This window comes from Dissoconium aciculare (genome assembly GCF_010015565.1).
Source record: "Dissoconium aciculare CBS 342.82 unplaced genomic scaffold K489scaffold_2, whole genome shotgun sequence".
Taxonomy (NCBI): Eukaryota; Fungi; Ascomycota; class Dothideomycetes; order Mycosphaerellales; family Dissoconiaceae; genus Dissoconium; species Dissoconium aciculare.
The window spans coordinates 883,566-900,727 of NW_022984952.1; the positions used below are offsets into that span (position 1 = coordinate 883,566).

The 17,162-nt window shown below is 51.9% G+C and overlaps 7 protein-coding genes across 7 annotated transcripts; 4 read left to right on the forward strand and 3 right to left on the reverse strand.

Annotated features, from left to right (window-relative positions):
* Positions 1 to 5: 5 nt before the first annotated feature.
* Positions 6 to 2,672, reverse strand: K489DRAFT_386574 (uncharacterized protein; the record flags this gene model as incomplete). Its single annotated transcript, XM_033606236.1, has 3 exons — positions 6 to 97; positions 161 to 1,406; positions 1,428 to 2,672. The coding sequence occupies 3 exons, from the start codon at positions 2,670 to 2,672 to the stop codon at positions 6 to 8; spliced, it is 2,583 nt and encodes an 860-aa protein (XP_033463144.1).
* Positions 2,673 to 4,613: 1,941 nt separating this feature from the next.
* Positions 4,614 to 5,165, reverse strand: K489DRAFT_376510 (uncharacterized protein). Its single transcript, XM_033603934.1, has 2 exons — positions 4,782 to 5,165; positions 4,614 to 4,726 (listed from the first exon to the last, which is right to left on the reverse strand). Exon 1 carries the CDS (start codon positions 5,141 to 5,143, stop codon positions 4,898 to 4,900), a length of 246 nt encoding a protein of 81 aa, XP_033463145.1. The 5' UTR covers positions 5,144 to 5,165; the 3' UTR covers positions 4,614 to 4,726; positions 4,782 to 4,897.
* Positions 5,166 to 6,118: 953 nt separating this feature from the next.
* K489DRAFT_312737 (heavy metal translocatin) lies at positions 6,119 to 9,661 on the forward strand (the record flags this gene model as incomplete). Its single annotated transcript, XM_033600887.1, has 1 exon — positions 6,119 to 9,661. The coding sequence occupies one exon, from the start codon at positions 6,119 to 6,121 to the stop codon at positions 9,659 to 9,661; it is 3,543 nt and encodes a 1,180-aa protein (XP_033463146.1).
* Positions 9,662 to 10,058: 397 nt separating this feature from the next.
* K489DRAFT_313657 (ribulose-phosphate 3-epimerase) lies at positions 10,059 to 11,104 on the reverse strand (the record flags this gene model as incomplete). Its single annotated transcript, XM_033600957.1, has 3 exons — positions 10,059 to 10,316; positions 10,433 to 10,684; positions 10,862 to 11,104. The coding sequence occupies 3 exons, from the start codon at positions 11,102 to 11,104 to the stop codon at positions 10,059 to 10,061; spliced, it is 753 nt and encodes a 250-aa protein (XP_033463147.1).
* Positions 11,105 to 12,928: 1,824 nt separating this feature from the next.
* K489DRAFT_406899 (uncharacterized protein) lies at positions 12,929 to 13,394 on the forward strand (the record flags this gene model as incomplete). Its single annotated transcript, XM_033607304.1, has 2 exons — positions 12,929 to 13,169; positions 13,246 to 13,394. The coding sequence occupies 2 exons, from the start codon at positions 12,929 to 12,931 to the stop codon at positions 13,392 to 13,394; spliced, it is 390 nt and encodes a 129-aa protein (XP_033463148.1).
* A 1,655-nt stretch (positions 13,395 to 15,049) lies between these two features.
* On the forward strand, positions 15,050 to 15,482 carry K489DRAFT_293013 (U6 snRNA-associated Sm-like protein LSm2; the record flags this gene model as incomplete). The annotated part of the gene is made up of 3 exons (XM_033600241.1): positions 15,050 to 15,211; positions 15,282 to 15,384; positions 15,448 to 15,482. Coding segments are annotated over 3 exons (300 nt in total), but the record flags the coding sequence as incomplete, so codon positions are not given.
* Positions 15,483 to 16,710: 1,228 nt separating this feature from the next.
* On the forward strand, positions 16,711 to 17,025 carry K489DRAFT_291367 (uncharacterized protein; the record flags this gene model as incomplete). Its single annotated transcript, XM_033600188.1, has 1 exon — positions 16,711 to 17,025. A coding segment is annotated over one exon (315 nt), but the record flags the coding sequence as incomplete, so codon positions are not given.
* Between the last annotated feature and the right edge of the window lie 137 nt (positions 17,026 to 17,162).

Here is a 17,162-nt window from a genome sequence, read left to right on the forward strand (position 1 = left end):
GTCCTTCAGACCGGCACGACGTGGTAGGGCACTGGCTGTGGATCATCGGTGCGAAGCCATTCGCCATTGAAAGCGTTGACCAACCAATCTCGTAATTCTGAATTTCATGTCAACACTGTCACTTGGAAAACAGAAGCCAGGGCGAGAGGGGGACACTTACTCTCGTACACGACGCGGTTGGCGTTGTGGAAATAAATACTGTGGTCGCTATCCGGGAAGACGTGGACGTCGTAGTTGCGCACGTTGGCCTGATCAAGCCGATCAAGCAGCTGCAGCGTGTTCTGGAAGTGCACATTGTCATCGCTGACGCCGTGCATAACCAAGAACCGCACGTTTTTCGAGAGCTGATCCATGTTGGTGATGGTCGCGTTCTCGTAGCCTTGGGGGTTGTGCTGAGGCGTGTGCATGTAGCGTTCGGTGTAGATGGAGTCATAGAAGCGCCAGTCCGTCACAGGTGCCACGGCCATGCCGTATTTGAAAGTCTGACCGGCGTCAGTCTCGAGGGTCTTGAGGGTCGCGAACCCGCCGTAGCTCCAGCCCCAGATGGCCATCCGCTCGGCGTCGACATATTTCTTAGCTGCCCAGATTTTGGCCGCCTCGATTTGGGAGTGTGCTTCCCAGTATCCGAGGTTTCCTCGGACAATGCAGCGTTGCTTTCTTCCCTTGAAGCCAGTGCCGAGACCATCCAATGTCACGACGATGTAGCCAAGGCTGCTTGCGACATACGACTGGAAATCGACTTGAAATCTCCTGTCCACGCTCTGGAATCCAGGACCATTGTATAAGAAGAATAGGACGGGGTACTTTCGCTTGCCACTCTCATCAAAGTGAGGAGGACGCCTTTCCACTAGGTTGAGGTCGAACCCGTCAACATTAACAGTTTGGTAGATCTCAATAGGGAGCTCCGTCTTCTTCGCGAGCTCGTTCAAGGCCTCATTCTGTTCGATGAAAATGTCTAGCTTGCTCTCATGATTCGAAGGCGTAGACTGCACTTTTTGCCACGGGATCCCTGGGCCTTGGTATGAAAGAAGCATAAATTTGCCTTTGACCGAGAAGGAAGCGCCGTAATAGGCAATGTCGGTGTTCTTGGTCACCGCCTCGATCTTGTTGGAGGTGGAGAGAAGATCAACCGAATATAGATGTCGTTGTGTGCTTCCGTCTTTAGTACCTATGAAGTACACCAAATTCTGCTCGAGGTCAATTTTGGATGGCGCTGCGACAACCTCCCACTCTCCAGATGTGAGCATCTTAGGTTCTGGGTTATCCAGAGGAGTGAAGTAGGCAAGGTGATCATAGTTGTTGTGAATGACAGTGTCAACATAGCCGTCCTGGAGACGACCAGCTTTGGGATCCGCAGGAATAAAGGTAGTCGTGTGTGAGACCTCGAACCAGCCGCCGTCCAACTTCTGCACATCTCTTTCACGCACAGTTCGTCCTGTACGTCGCACGGCGTCGATGAGAATGATCTTCAGAGTATCCGACTCTCGGTTTGTAGAGCGAATGATGACTTTGCCCGTCTCACCCGCCCACAGGACCTCCGTGATCAATCGGTCGTCATCGGCAAAGTCGTCATCAATCGGGACTGTGAACACTTCGCCCATGTCTACATCGTAGAACTCCAAGCCCACTGTGGACATTGGCGCTCCTGCTTTGGGGTACTTGATCTGGCGGACTTCAGGATAGTTCTCTTCGCCAGGTGCTGGTAGCTGACCGCTGGGTCGGCTGAAGAAGTACTGAACTGGGAACGACGGAACGCTGCTCTCATCGGTCCGGAAGTATGCGACGAACTTTCCGTCTCCGCTCCACCATGTAGCCTCTCCCGCTGCAAGCACTTCCTCTTCATACACCCAGTCAGGAATTCCGTAGAAGAGATCTGCGCCTCCGTCGGTGGTGATACGCTTAACGGTCTTGGAGTTCAAGTGGCGGATGAACATATTGTTGTCCCTTGTGAAGACCACGGCATCGCTCTTTGGGCTCCAGGATGCGGCTTGTACTCGTCCCTGAACATTATCCGGATCCAGAGGCTCACCAGTCTGTGTTTCCACGTCGAAAATCCAATATCTGCTTGTCGAACTGTGGCGCCAATTCTTTTCAACGTCATTCTTTACGAGGACCTTTTTGTGATCAGCGCTGGGTGTTGTCTCCCATGCGTCAACCTGCTCCTCGCCGACCATGAAAGAGGCGTCCTTCATCAAAGTAGTGCTGTGTGCGATTTGGGTAGCGATATCATTACCGCGATATCGCACGTCCTCGACAACAAGATAGTCGCGGCCCTCCGCGCCGCCTTGCTCGAGCAGCAGGCCATCTTCGCCGTTGGGTCCTGCAATCCATTCGATAGCGTGCCTTTGTGCAAACCATTTACCGGTAAGCACTTGGTCGAGGGTGATCTTTTGACCGAATCCGGCTGTTTTGGTCGCGTGAGGGTCGTGCGGCCGTTCGGCATGTGGGATATGAGGGCGTTGGGCCAAAAACAGGAACAATGCAGCAACCCAACCCGCCAAACCTATGGCGATAAAGACGTAGAGCATGCGCCGGGCCTTTTTATCGACCGGCTTCTGGGTCCTCTGCCAGGCAAGCTGGTCTTCGACATCCATCTCTTCCGGGCGGGGTTGACGCGGATAGTAGCCCTCCTTTGACTGCATAGCGGCGTGATCCGACACATGCTCCAACATTAATGATACGGTCGACGCAGATGATGTGGAATCCCGACTAGGTTTGTCCGTGGCCACTGATGCGTCGGAGCTGTACAGAGGTTGCGACTCCTCGGCCGACAGGATGTCGCTTTTCGCCATAATGAGCACGACTTGGCTCAAGTCATCGAGGAGAAGTCGGATTATTGCGTCTCGGTATTGTATCGGGAAGGATATGGTCCAAAGAGTGAGAGCATCCAACGAGTGTCGTGGTAAGAACGAATGAGTGAGGAGGAGTGATCGGCGGACACACAATAGAGAGAGATACTAGGCACAAGTGGATGGACGATAGGACATTAGGAATGGACAAGATGCACTACTGCACTCCACCTCAGGACTATTAGGTCGGTACTAGGTGCATTGTACATCGGCACCACATGTCTGTCAACGATGGAACACGCCGCCCAGGCACGCCGCGAGCCCTGGGTCCAAACACTGCTAATAAACTCGGAGGGACCAAATTCAGCTGGGCTTGCGCTCACGCCCGGCGGGACTGGGGGCACGCGTGTGCATATCTGTTGGTCAGCTTATGAACATGCGTACTACCCTGGGCCCCGATCCACGGCACCGAAGTACATATAGACACTCGCAGAATAAAAAGATCCCCTGGGCAGTGTTAGATCCACCAGGGCTTGCTTTGTCTATTGCTGTGCAGTATGAAGATCGATGTCTGATAATCACTGCACATGATGTCTAATCCCACTTGCGCGAGGTCATTCCTTCGGCGTATCTGGGCAAACAACGCGTGCACGTCACGTGGAGACTCACTCACGATTTCATTCTCATGACCTGTCGCGCACACATCGGTACAGCTTTCACATTGGCGTGATTTGGGTAAGGCTGTCGGCGTGGATGAGATATTGAGACTATCATAGCTGTGCGATATTTGTCAAGTCTGGAGGCATGGCGTCTTCTTGAATTGTACACAACTTGCTGCTTAGCGAGCCAGCAACTGATCCGAGTAGGGAGGGAAAGAAAGAGGCAGAGATACACGGCCAACAATTGCGGAAGTGCTGAATGTATCAGCTTGAAGGCGATGTTGTCGCCGTCGATGATCCTGATCACAGCAGGCAGACCAATGGAGCGATGAATTATGTGATCGAATGCAGTTCTAGCTGCATATTCTCCGATAAAGCGTTTTGTAAAACGGGATTTGACCTAAACGAATTGCAGCAGGGTCATGATGCAGCATGAGATCGTCTCGTAGAGTAATGATGACGGAGCTATGAACGACCGGCAGAGGGATCCAGCTATGCAGCAGTTGGAACAGTTCCCATTGGCAGATGTCTGACGGAACCTGGATTACCATACAAACTCAACGAGGGCGTGGCCTGGAACGGATACAGAAGATGGTTTGTCTCTTACGAGGAGATGGCGTGGATGGCTCCGCAAGCCGGAACCGGTTCATGTCACCCACTCGATCTGGGGTGAAGAGAGTGCTGTCGCGTGCGTCGGCCCAAAGTTGTACATGTTCATCAACGGATTCATGTATGTTCTCGATTGTAGCGAAGAATCGAAGTTTCGATCGATGCTTGCTTTATGTGCAGGGCTTATAAATTATCGAATTATCGGTTGTTCAAAGAGGGATACATTTTACTACACCTTCAATGTAAGTACCCTCGACAAGAATGTAGGCAGCCGACAGAGGTTTCAACGGAAGCACATGTACTACGACACGGCAGCAATGCGGCAATTGCCGGGCGAAGACTGACCAGACGATGGTCGGACGAAATATTTGCATCACATCCTCCACCATAGGTCTAATTGTTGATGACCAGGCCACTCAGGACATGGCCGATTCCAATCTCCTCAAACGAGTCGACTATCGAGGATCGTTGCGTCAATACAGATTGCGATCAGTTGAGAAATTGAACAGCGGTCTCTCGGCCGCTTCGCAATGGAATATGTTATTATTGATAAAGAGGCTGGCAAGGACGCGAGATTTGTGCGGATTCATCACCGATCGAGACTCGTGTCGTATGTGAGACATCAATGGCGGCTGCAACGGGAGCGGCTTAACGGCTGACGGCGGCGGACTGAAAGATGATCAGTTGCGTGTCCTGGATGATGAAAGGCTCGGCGAGACAGTACAAGAAGCAAGGTTTCATGTTTGCATCATTCTGAAGTCCGACCGTCGCTTGTTCCCCCCTCCTCTAGTCTTTTCCGTCTTGAAGCCATCGTCAGTGTAGTGGACAATGTAACACTCGCTAGGAGTGGATCTGCTGTTGCGTGCCTTTCTTGGGCATGTCTAGGTGTGATAGCCCTGGAGTACAGGCGTGGGGTGATATGTGGTCGTCTGCCCAGTAGTGGTTTCTGGCGGAGTCGAGACATGTCCTTCCCATCAATGTTCGGATGCGCTGGGCATGCATCATCAAATTTTCCCTCCACGTACGTAATAATTCATGATTCGGCGTCAAATTGGCCAGAAGAAATAAAAATGGACAAACCATCATCTACATATCGGTCCCCCAATAGTTGTCCCCATCTGCGCCTCCGAGGACCAAACATCTTTCTTCTCCCCGAGCTCTCCGAGACTCTAGAAACACTAATAAACGTCTTGCTCCTTTGTGATCACATAGATCTTGTCAAATTCTAGACAGTTCTTTGCCTCGGAGCGAACCACCCGAGCACACACTAGCATCCGTCAGCGTCCACGCCACGGCACTTCGTTCTTCGGCCGTCGGCTGATGACTGAGACGCACAAACCGCGCACTCCTCTGATCCGAGTAGGTGGTCATAAGACGTCAGGAGAGGAAAGAAAAAAAGCCGTTGCCGAACTTTAAAGCACCCGAGTAAATAAGCTTGGACATCCTAAACTCATTGGTGACGATTTGCATCCATCGATCGACAGACTTCACGAGACCTTGAAGCATCATCATTGTTTTATTATTACAGACGAGACCACCAAGGCCGACACTCTTTCCACAGCCTACCTATTTTTCGATCCTTCCTTTGTAATTGCGATCGTCGTCCCATCACGAAAACAAAAGAGGCTGGGAAGTATTGCGTGGAAACAACCTGATCGCAGGTGAATCAGGCGTTTGCCCTGCTCGTGCCCGTTTGATAAACACCCCGCGTCACCTGCATCGTGGTTCCGTCTTCGTCCATTTCATCGCAGCCTTACGGACGGCCGAAGTAAATCGCTCTCGCACTGTATCCGACGGTTCAGTACCAACAGATCCAGTTTTGTTATACAACCATCAATCTACCGGCGAGTTCAACCGCCGCACAGCATCCGTGCGGTGCCGGGTTTGAGCACCTGGGCAAGGCGGACAAACGGTCCTTCTCCTCTTCGTCCAACGTCCCTTCCGTCTGCCGCTGTTGCGCTCACACAGCTCTCTTCGACAGGGAAGGTGACCCGTTTCACCATTGGAATTCCATTGTCACGTTCGGTTCCACAACTCGCCCATCCGTGCGCGCACGGCACCATGTCTTCAAATCGGAAACATTCACGTTCAAACGACGAACTACGCACTACCTTCCTCGTCCCCAACCTACACTGTCCTACATGTGTCAGCCACATCACTGCGCTTCTCGGTGAAATAATGCCCGCTCCCACGGTCGAAAATGTTTCCATCGTCAATCATATCGTCACTGTCCTTCACAAAAGGGACGTCAAGGCCGCAACCATGACCACAATGCTGACCAACGCCGGCTACGAGGTCTTCGACGTCGTCTTTGATCCGACATCCACTGAGAGCCGCCGCTCGTCGGATTCTTCATTTATCAAGGGAGAGCAACTTGATGCTGCGGTTCGGAGATGGGAACCCTCTCGACAATCATCCGTCGACACGCTGGTCCGGTCACGGCATGGTCACCATTGCCAGATGTGTGCCGCCCTAGGCACTGACGAGGGTCATCCAGATTCGCTCGAATCTGTGACCGTAATCGATTCTGTTGCGAGCCTACCTCGATATCAGCTTACACTATCGATCGATGGCATGACATGCAGTTCATGCGTGGGTCACGTCACCTCCGCCTTAGAAAATGTGCCGGATGTCATCTCTGTAAATGTTGCTCTCGTCAGCCACAGCGCCGAGATCACGTTCTCCACTTCCGACAAAGATAACCTGGTCAAAACCCTGATCACCGCTGTCGAAGACGCTGGTTACGATGCCGAGACAATCGATATCAAGGCGATTGCCGACGTCAGCCATCACACAGAACCTAGTGATGAGGCTGAGGGTTCATGGGAAGCCACTTATTCGATAGACGGCATGACGTGCAGTTCCTGTTCAAACAAGGTGACAGAAATCATCAAGGAGCTGCCTTTCGTCGTGAGTGTCAACATCAACCTCATTTCTCACTCGGGCACAGTGGTTTTCACGGGCAAGAAGAACGAATCATTGCTTTTAGAGGCTATCGATAACACCGGGTATGAAGCAACGCTAATAGAATTGAAGCCGCTTGCACAGGCTGAGTCGGCGGCTGAGAGAACCATCTCTCTCCAGGTCCTCGGCATGCACTGTGAACAGTGTCCATCGCGCATCCTGGAGGCTCTGAAACAACTTCCGGTGGAGGTTACAAAAGCACCCACGCTACAAAAGCCTGTCGTCTCTGTTTCATACGTGCCGGACGCTCCCCGGTTGACCATTCGCCACATTATTGACACGGTTATTAACATTGACAATTCGTTCGACGTGACCATCTACAAACCTAAATCTGTGGAGCAGAGGTCGCGAGAGATGTTGGCCAAGGAACGAAGGGCGATTGCAATTCGAGCTCTGATGTCGATCATCACAGCAATTCCCACCCTGATCATCGGAGTCATCTACATGAACCTGGTTGCCGAAGACGACCCGGGCTACAAGTTTATCATGCAACCAGTCCATGGAGTGTCACTCGCAGAATGGGCAACTTTCGCACTTTCCACCCCAATTTACCTCTTCGCAGCGGATCATTTCCACCGGCGTACCCTGAAGGAGATCTGGGCTCTCTGGAGGCCGCGAAGCCCAGTACCGATCGGCAAACGATTCTATCGATTTGGCAGCATGAACATGCTCATCAGCTTGGGCACGACCATCGCCTATTTTTCATCACTAGCTCAGCTCATCGTTGCCGCAAGCAATCCCGCCGAGGATCTCCTAAGCAGTTCCAAACAATCATATTTCGATTCCGTCGTCTTCTTGACCATGTTCTTGTTGATCGGCAGGCTAGCTGAAGCACATATGAAGGCGAAATCTGGCGACGCTATTTCCGCACTGGGACAACTGCGACCGACCGAAGCAATCCTGCAGAAACGTGATGACTCTGGAGAAATTACCAACGAAAAGATCAGCGCCGAGCTCATTGACAGCGGAGATCATGTGAAGGTCCTGCAGGGCTCCAGCCCACCTTGCGACGGCAGGCTCATCGGAGATGAAGCTTCGTTTGACGAATCAAGCTTGACTGGTGAAGCACGCATCGTAAAGAAGAAAGAAGGAGACGCCATCTTCACTGGCACCATCAACAAAGGTTCCTCGATTGTGATCCGCGTCACCAAACCGGCGGGAGCCTCGATGCTGGACTCCATCATTCAAGTGGTGCGCGAAGGGCAGTCAAAAAGAGCACCGATGGAGCGCATCGCTGATCTACTGACCGCCTACTTCGTGCCCGTAGTCGTGGCCATCGCCATTGTTACCTGGATCGTATGGCTCAGCCTCGGCCTTTCTGGTGTCCTGCCGCGAAACTACTTGGACAATGATATTGGTGGCTGGCCATTCTGGTCCCTGCAGTTCGCCATTGCTGTTTTCGTCATTGCGTGCCCTTGCGGTCTCGGCCTCGCAGCACCTACAGCTTTGTTCGTCGGCGGTGGTATGGCAGCCAAACGTGGCATTTTGGTCAAAGGTGGCGGCGAGGCCTTTCAAGAAGCCAGCAATTTGGACGCTGTGGTCTTTGACAAGACTGGGACTTTGACCGAGGGAGTCGAGCCCAAGGTGGTTGAGCACAGCATTTATGTCGACGATGCCGGACTGGATGCCGCGACGATCTGTGGCGTGATCAAGGGTGTTGAGGAGAATAGCGGTCACCCGCTTGCTAGGGCAGCAATCGCTTTCTGCAAATCTCAATCACCATCTGCTGTCACGATCACATCGACCGATGAGATTGCCGGCAAAGGCATGAAAGCCTCCTTTATCCTCAAGTCTTCCAAATCGTCAACACACTATCAGGCTCTCGTCGGCAACGAGGGACTCATGCACGATCACGGCGTTCCCATTCCTCAAGGAGCCAGCGACCTGATGGAGACGTGGAAGTCGTCCGGCTACTCTGTTATCGTCATGGCCTATGACGATGACCATCAGTGGCGCGTGGGAGCTGTGCTTGGAGCCGCTGATCCTTTGCGACCGGAAGCTGCCGGTGTCGTCAAGTCCTTGCGCGCCCGTGGTGTCGAGGTCTGGATGCTGTCTGGTGACAATGTCAGTACCGCGAGAGCTGTTGCCAAGCAAGTCGGGATCCACGCAGACAACGTCATTGCTGGCGTACTTCCTGCGGAAAAGGCGGATAAAGTACGCTATCTTCAACGCGCATTACGGCCCAGGCGGGGACGAGGTTTCCACAGTCGATTAACCAACAAGCGAAGTCGAGCCACAGTGGCGATGGTGGGCGATGGTATAAACGATGCACCTGCTCTGGCAGCAGCTGATGTCGGCATTGCGGTTGCATCTGGATCCGACGTTGCCATTCAATCAGCAGCCTTCATCCTCGTTCACTCCGACTTGCGAGCCGTGTTGACACTTGTCACGCTCAGCCGAGCTGTGTTCCGCCGTGTCATCCTCAACATGTTCTGGGCAGCCATTTACAACATCGTCGCTTTGCCGATTGCTGCTGGCGTTTTATATCCCATCACAACTTCGGGTGGTACACACCTGCGTCTGGACCCGGCTTGGGCCGCATTGGCCATGGCTTTGAGCAGTCTCACTGTCGTTGCAAGTAGCCTGCTGCTGCGAACAAAGATCCCTATTGGCGGCTTCCGCGAATTGAGCTGGAGCTGATGATGTATGAATATGACGGGCGTGGGTGGTCGAGCGAGTCGCATTACATCATGAGGAGGCGGCTTTTGTGTTCGATGAGCAGTTTCCTTTTCCTTTTTCTTTTTCTTTTTACAATTCTTATCGACATGAGGTACACGGGCTTTGTATCCAGCACGGTACTGTACGATCAAGGCGGGTCTGCGAGTGTTTTGAGCAAGGGCGTACAAAAATCCGTTCGCCGTGATGTTACTGAATAATGTACCCATCATAGTCCTTAGATGAGATAAACCAGTCCCACGACTGCAATCACATGTTGAATCTTCAGATGATAAGTGCTCACTACCAACTCCACGTCATGCACATACATCTCGTCTCGTTCGCCACATCATCGTCTCAATCATCACCACCCTTGGGTCTCTCACAACCGCTTCTGCACCGCATCTCGCAATGCTTGGATGACCGCGCCAGGATCCTTGGCACCGAAAACTGCGCTCCCGGCCACGATGACGTTTGCACCGGCTTCGGCAGCTACATCGATCGTCTTCTCGCTCAGGCCGCCGTCGACCTCGATGTTCAAGTCCGGGTATCGTTTCCGCAAGGCCTCAACCTTGGGCATCATGTCCGGCATGAATTTTTGCCCACCAAAGCCAGGCTCCACGGTCATGATAAGAACCATCTGAGAGGCCAGTCAGCTTTGGTAGCAGAATACGGTCGGTCGAACAGATAAACCATGAGACTCAATGAGGAAGAGAAGCAGGAAGATGAATTTCTGAAGAAACCGCTTATACTGACATCGGGAATTTCCTCCTTGTTGGCTTCATTGTCGAGGATGTCGTATAGCACATCGACCGGCGTCTTGGGCTTGAGCGCGATACCCGCACGCAGTCCCTGCTCGTGAATGTAGCGGATCAACTCCTTGGGGCTTGTTTTTTGGTCACTTGTCGCGTCCGGGCTATCGGCCGCGGTCGAATCAATGGCGGCTTCGTAGTGGAAGCAGTAGAGGTCGCAGCCGGCCTTTTTGAAATCCTTGACCCACTTCTTAGGCTTGTTAAGGGATCGAATGATTAGCAAAATGAATCGTCACGAGTTGATAAAGAAATGAAGGATCATGTGTTGTTTAGATGCGGCACGATAGAATTAGGTAAAGTACATGTGTGGAAAATACTGCATATCAGGAAAAAATGGACAAGGTGAGCGGCTGGGATCAAAATTCTGATTTACCTCCGCGATCATCATATGACAATCGAATGTGCCTCTACCGAACGCTTCTTTCGGCTTGTCCACGTGTGGCCGGATCATAGTCACTACCGGTGCTCCAAAGGTGATGTTGGGAACGAAGTGGCCGTCCATGATATCCACATGCAGCCAGTCTGCGCCGAATCCGATCGTGTCTGAGCATGCTTTACCCAGAGCGCCAAAATCGGCGCTCAGGATTGAAGGAGCGATGATTGCTGCGGGAGCCATGATTTTTGAGTGTTATGCAGCACGCAATGGAAAGTCAACCTACAATGGAATGATGTTCTCGACAGTGCTAAATGCTGCAGTCTCAATGGGTATCAAATTTGTCCCCCCTCATGGACACAAGCTTTGCGCGCGGGACATTTCAATGCAACACTCCGTCATACCAGCTGCCCTAGACGCAGATCATCGATTTGCAAAGCTGGAAAAGAAAAGGCATACTTTGCTGCTCCTGCTGTGTGAATACCAACGCATCAAATGTGCTCCACATTGCATTTGTCACGACGAACGAGACGATTCGGCCGTTATCATGGGAGATGTGGAAATAGCTCTGTAAGCACATCGAATAAGGGGCCCACGTGGGGCGCTTTCAATGGAGCATGGAGGCTTCGTCGGTCGCCGAAATTGAGCTTTCAAAAGATACATATATCGTCAGCATCTATAGCCTGCCAGCAGTAATGGTGCATTGAACTGCAGCCATGTGCGGCGTGAGGCGTGCCGATCTGCTGCAACTCCGAGGTCCCTTTGCAGGAATGACCAGATCCCTGCTCAACGTACGATCCGAGCAGAACTACTGTATCAGCTACACACTCTTCGGAGAGAGGAGTTGTTGGAGTCGGCGGCCCACACCTGATATGGCAAGCCGGGAATCACAGAATAAATAGCTGTCAGCAGGGCAAGTGTTTCGACCTAGTTGCCAGTGCAATCCATGTGCATGAACTATACGTGTCGTTTGAGGCCTACCAGATCTGGCGCAGCTAACGATTGTGGCGGATTCCATCGTCGAAGCTTGATGAAGCTTTGCCTCGAAATTTATTCCCGGTCGATTGTACGACCACAAAGCAGAAAACCCAAGCATGGTATCGTTGAGATATGCGAGGTATATAGCTCCACTTCGTCCCAAAGCATACCTCCTACACCCCGTACGTGTCTGAGATCCGCCAATAGAGGTCGACTAGCTGACACCATTGTTGCAGAAGGAGTTGAGGCTTGCCCCCGAGCTACGTGATTGCAGTGAGCAGCTCCTCAACGCCAAGTCCACATCTTCAGCCATGGAACGCATTAGGGAAGCCACACGCAGAGTGGATGCAGGGAGTGAACGAACGATCCCATTCGGTACAACACACTTTGACTTACAATTAAGGCATCGGAAGGCTCAAAGGGATCGTCCTGTCGGCCATTAGTCGTTCCTTACACCAGCGGCGGCTTTCGTGGCAAAGGACCAAATCGAGACATCTGAATGCCCACACACCCTCCGGGTCCGGTACGTGCTGCTCTGAAGCAAGAAGATATCCTCATGCATCTGGCATTTGCCCTGTCCATGTGAACATGCTGAGAATCCTCCCATGCAAGCCACCATCCTGTTCGATAGTCTTGCAGAGTGGATCCTCAGTCACACATGCAAGATGCAGCATCAGGGGATAGGATGTCAGTACTTTGATGGTTCGAGCAGCAAGCGGCCACTGACCAAGCATGGCATACGATATCGAGTCATGTTATGACATGAAGAAGCTGTTCCAGCAATGCCACGAGTACAATCTTGTGGAGCAGATGCATCAAAACTCATGCACGCTCGCTTCGACGACCTGAATAGGGCTTCTACCATCTTCACGGTACCTTTACCTCGGTTTCGAACTTGTCGGTGAATGTAGATGATGGCTGGAAACATGCGGACTGGGACTATTGAGATCATGTCAGCGAGGTGTTGCAAAAGACATAAATACCGGTCCGACGCACGCCAGAAACTCCAATCTTACCATCAGTAGCCTGCTGGCTTGTCATCTACAATCCCCATCAACAAGCACCTATCAGCGAAAGCTCATCCCAAAAATGCTTTTCCTCGCAGTCACCTCTGTCTTCGTGGCAGCAGCTGCTGCTCTACCAAGCACCCCTTTCGCGTATCCAGAGGGTGTTACGGTGACCGAGTACCCCAATGGACTGCCAGAGGAATTGAAGCCCAGCAGTGAAGGTTCCGCTCTGGAGAAACGCGGTAACGCCGGAGTATACGCTTGTAACGAGCGTAACTTCGGTGGTTTCTGTGTTCACCTTGTGGTCCAGGAGTACACATGTGGTGAGTGCCAGCTCCTCGAGGATCTCTTACTAGATATTAGCAACATTTGCGACTTGGCTAACGGTAATCTGTGAAGTCAACCTTGGACCGGACTCGAACGATAAGATCAGCTCGGTCGGCCCGGATTCTCCAAAGTATTGCCTGTTCTACTCGTACGTTGTTAAGAATGAAGATCGAGCCAAAGGTGTGCTCGCACAATTCAATGCACTAACGCTGAGCCAATAGTAACTTCAATTGCAACGATAATGAGGGACATTTCGGTACCTTCTCTCCCGGTTACAGTGACCTTTCTTCTGCGGGTCCGCCAGGCCCGTACTGGAATGACAGGATCAGCAGCTTCGTGTGCCACCCTAACTAAACCTCACGAATCACTGGAGCGGCGTAAACGGCTTTCGTTGTACGCTGAATTATGACTGTAGTGGAAAATTCGTAGATCTTTACAAAATGGGACAACTCGAGCGAAATTGTAACTTGCACTGCTTCAACTTAACTTACAACACTTCTGAACTGCGTGGGAGACATCGTCTGCGGAATCCTTGCGAGGCCTCCATCACGAAACATTTTGCTATACTTAGAGTGTCACCTCATCGTTGGCGATGACTTAGATCTCCTGCACATAGTCCTGGAGAATATTGTGAAGCCCCGAATCCCGTGAATTGTCATGTTCGAGGCATTTATCGCCGAGATGGAGCTGCTTGCAACGTACAAGGAGAGTTATTGAGGTTCCTGTTTCCCTTGACGGATGGCGCCCTGCATATCCAGACAGGTCGCGTTCCGCTTGAATCACGATGATCACGGCGTCCGGTCAGCATGTCGTCTTGATATGCTTGTTGTCCTCGCAGGAATCAGTCCCCGGAGTATGTCCTGATTGACGCAAAAGTCACAAGGATATGAGGTTCAGAGTGGCATAGGCTTGAACCAATGAAGAGAAGATCCCCAAAGAACGAGGAATAGCGACAATGATATGAAACGTTTCTTCCGCGTACTATTTTACGCACTGTGAGTCTGTGATGGGCGAAGGCATTGCTTTCAGTCGTGCATAACTCTTGCCGCCGGAAGAGACGTGGGACTTTGATCAGTATTGCATTTAAGCAAGCATGGACGCCAGAATTGGGCATTTCCTCGATGACGAATCAGATCTTGCTGTCGGAATTGATTACTCGTCATACGTTTAGCGTGGTGTTGTACTTGCCTATGGGTGTCAGCGCTTTTGCTGCCGGGTCCCACTCAGATTGAGCCATTCACGGTACACGAGATGGGTGTGGTAAGGATTGAGTGCGAGTTGTGTCCAGACACTCGTTGCGGGTCATGACAGGTCAGGACATAGCAATCAAGCAGTGTCGCCAACAGGTAATCACGAGGGTTTGTGGAGCCATTTTCGAGGCGCGGGGTGACGTCCTGCCACTTCTACCGACGATGTCAAACTTATTTTTCAGGACACGGCACTCATCATTTCAAAACTCGCACTTTGAACCAGCTGATGGACGAAGTTGCTTGTGCTTCACCTCTTTCAGGCGATGTGCATTTGTACACTGAAGCTGGCCTGTGGGTCTGAAACCATCGTCCGAACACCACAGTCTACGTGAAAAAGCCAGCAGTGGTCTGGTGTGCACATGAAAGTCGCCACAAACTCCGCTGATGATCCTTGCTATAGCACAGGTATTTCTGCGATATATTGTTGAAATGTGGAAGGTGCTGATGCCGCTTCATCATCAGCAGGAGATGTGATCCTCCAGGGCTCGGGCTATTTGATTGATACGGCGTACTATATAACACACTATACGGCGCGCGGCTCAGAGCAACTACAGAGATCAAGTCTAAGAAAGAATCGACGACTTGAACATTGTGGTTTTGCAGAATATCCCCAGCACGTCGCAAACATGCTCTTCTTCAGCTTCTTCAAGACGCTAGTTGAGCACGAGGTCACCATTGAATTGAAGAACGACATACTCATCCGCGGTACCCTCAAATCCGTCGATCAATACCTGAACATCAAGCTAGATGATATCTCGGTCGTCGATGAAGTCAAATATCCACACCTAGTGAGTCGGAAAGAGCTGCGGGGGTGGAGGGAGAAGATGAGGATATCCGCTGAGAGTTGATCGCTCGCAGAGCTCTGTGAAAAACGTCTTCATCCGTGGAAGTGTGGTGCGATATGTGCACCTTCCAGCAAATGCGATCGACACCCCACTACTGGAGGACGCGACACGAAGAGGTCAGTTGCGAACATACCTTGTGGACCTACCTGGCAGCCTGTCTGACGTTGGGAATCGTACAGAAGCCGCTTCTACCGCAGCCAAGGCCAAGCAGAGCACCAGCTGAACGATAATTTGAAATCAATGACATTCTTACGCATAAATCACAAGACATCTGTCGCAATCAGGAGCTCTCCATCGCCAGATGGGCGCAGATGATCTGACGTGGGCAAAGTCCGCGACAGTCCGAATAGCAGCGTAATAGCCTGCGCAATGCGCAATGATCCTCAACCGATTCAGGGCGCGGGGCTTGGTAAGCTTCAAGCCATTCAAGGGACTGTGTAGCATTCTGGAGATGCTATTGCGAATCTCGTGACGTGTCTCATTGTTTTGTTGTCTTTGCTGGCTGCAGACAAACAACTTACGCGAGACAAGCACTGTCATGGTTAGACTCGTGGTGGCCATGGCTGTGGCGGGAGCGTTTGTTCTGGGTTGCCAATTTTGGCATCAATCAGGGCAACGTTACGAGTGATCGGCTGCTACTCCGGACGACCGAGAGCTTGGCGATACGACTTCGGGACTTTGCACGTTGCAATGCCGTGACCGGGCTGTGCCGGCGGGCATGACGTCGTTGCAATTCAGATAGCCACCGTACCGTGTATTAAGTCAAAATGCTACCGTGCCGAGGGAACTATACTGTTGTATGCAGGTGTACTCCAACTACCCCATCCAGGGCTACAGTTCTTCTAAGCTTAGGCACTTCAGTCTAGCTTGTGAAGTAAAAATAGAGAGTTTCCGATAGTGCGTACGACCTCAACACAGTAGCGTCTGCACCTCAATACGACCATCGACGCAAGCATCTGATTATGTCGCTCTCAAATGGCCCGCTAGAGACCGAGAGATCCGGATCTGTCGTATATGGCAGGGCCTCATCTTTGACTCTATACCTGTGGTCAAGACCGCGTGCTATGAGCCCTGGAGAGCAATGCCCTTTGTGATCGGCGGGTGTGTCAAGCTAAGGTGGCATGAACTTAGCTTCTCGTATTTCGAGATGGGTGCACACACACGTTTCTGACCACCAGATGCATCACGGCGGGGCGATGAGACCTCTGAATGAGGAAGCCAAGCGAAGAACGATGACGATGCTCACTCGGACGAAAGGTCGTCCTCACCAGGACCTCGTGTCCCTCTGGCCGACGAGGTTATATAAGACCACTGGATGAACACCATCAATAGGCATCATCCACCCTCAGCATCAACACAAAATATCACAAGCAACATCCACAGCCTCCAAGCTCCTTCACTTCAAGTTCATCTCAAACTTCAATCCTCAAACAATCATCAACATGCGTTTCACCGTCGCCGCCGCCAGCGTCATCGCTTTCGCTGCTTCCTCCAGCGCCTCCCTCATCACTGTCACCAACAACTGCGCCAACTCGGTCTTCCTGACCAGCACCAACAGCGCCCAGCAGACCAACGGCCCCAACGAGCTCAAGGCCGGAGCCAACTATGTCACCCAGATTGTCGGACAGGGCAACAGCCTCGGCGTCACCTTGAACAGCGACTACTACTCGCCCAACACCGCCAAGCTCATTCTGGGCACCTCGACCGCCTCTGGCACTCTCTACTGGAGCGTCAGCAGCGTCAACGGCAACCCCTTCGCCGCTCCCTCCAAGTTCAGCGTAAGTCATCATATTGCTCCACATAGTGTCAAAGCACACTCGCTTCAACGGTTGCTAACATTCACTCTCAGATCACCTCCCCGAGCAGCAGCAGCAACGACAACGCCTGCGGTTCC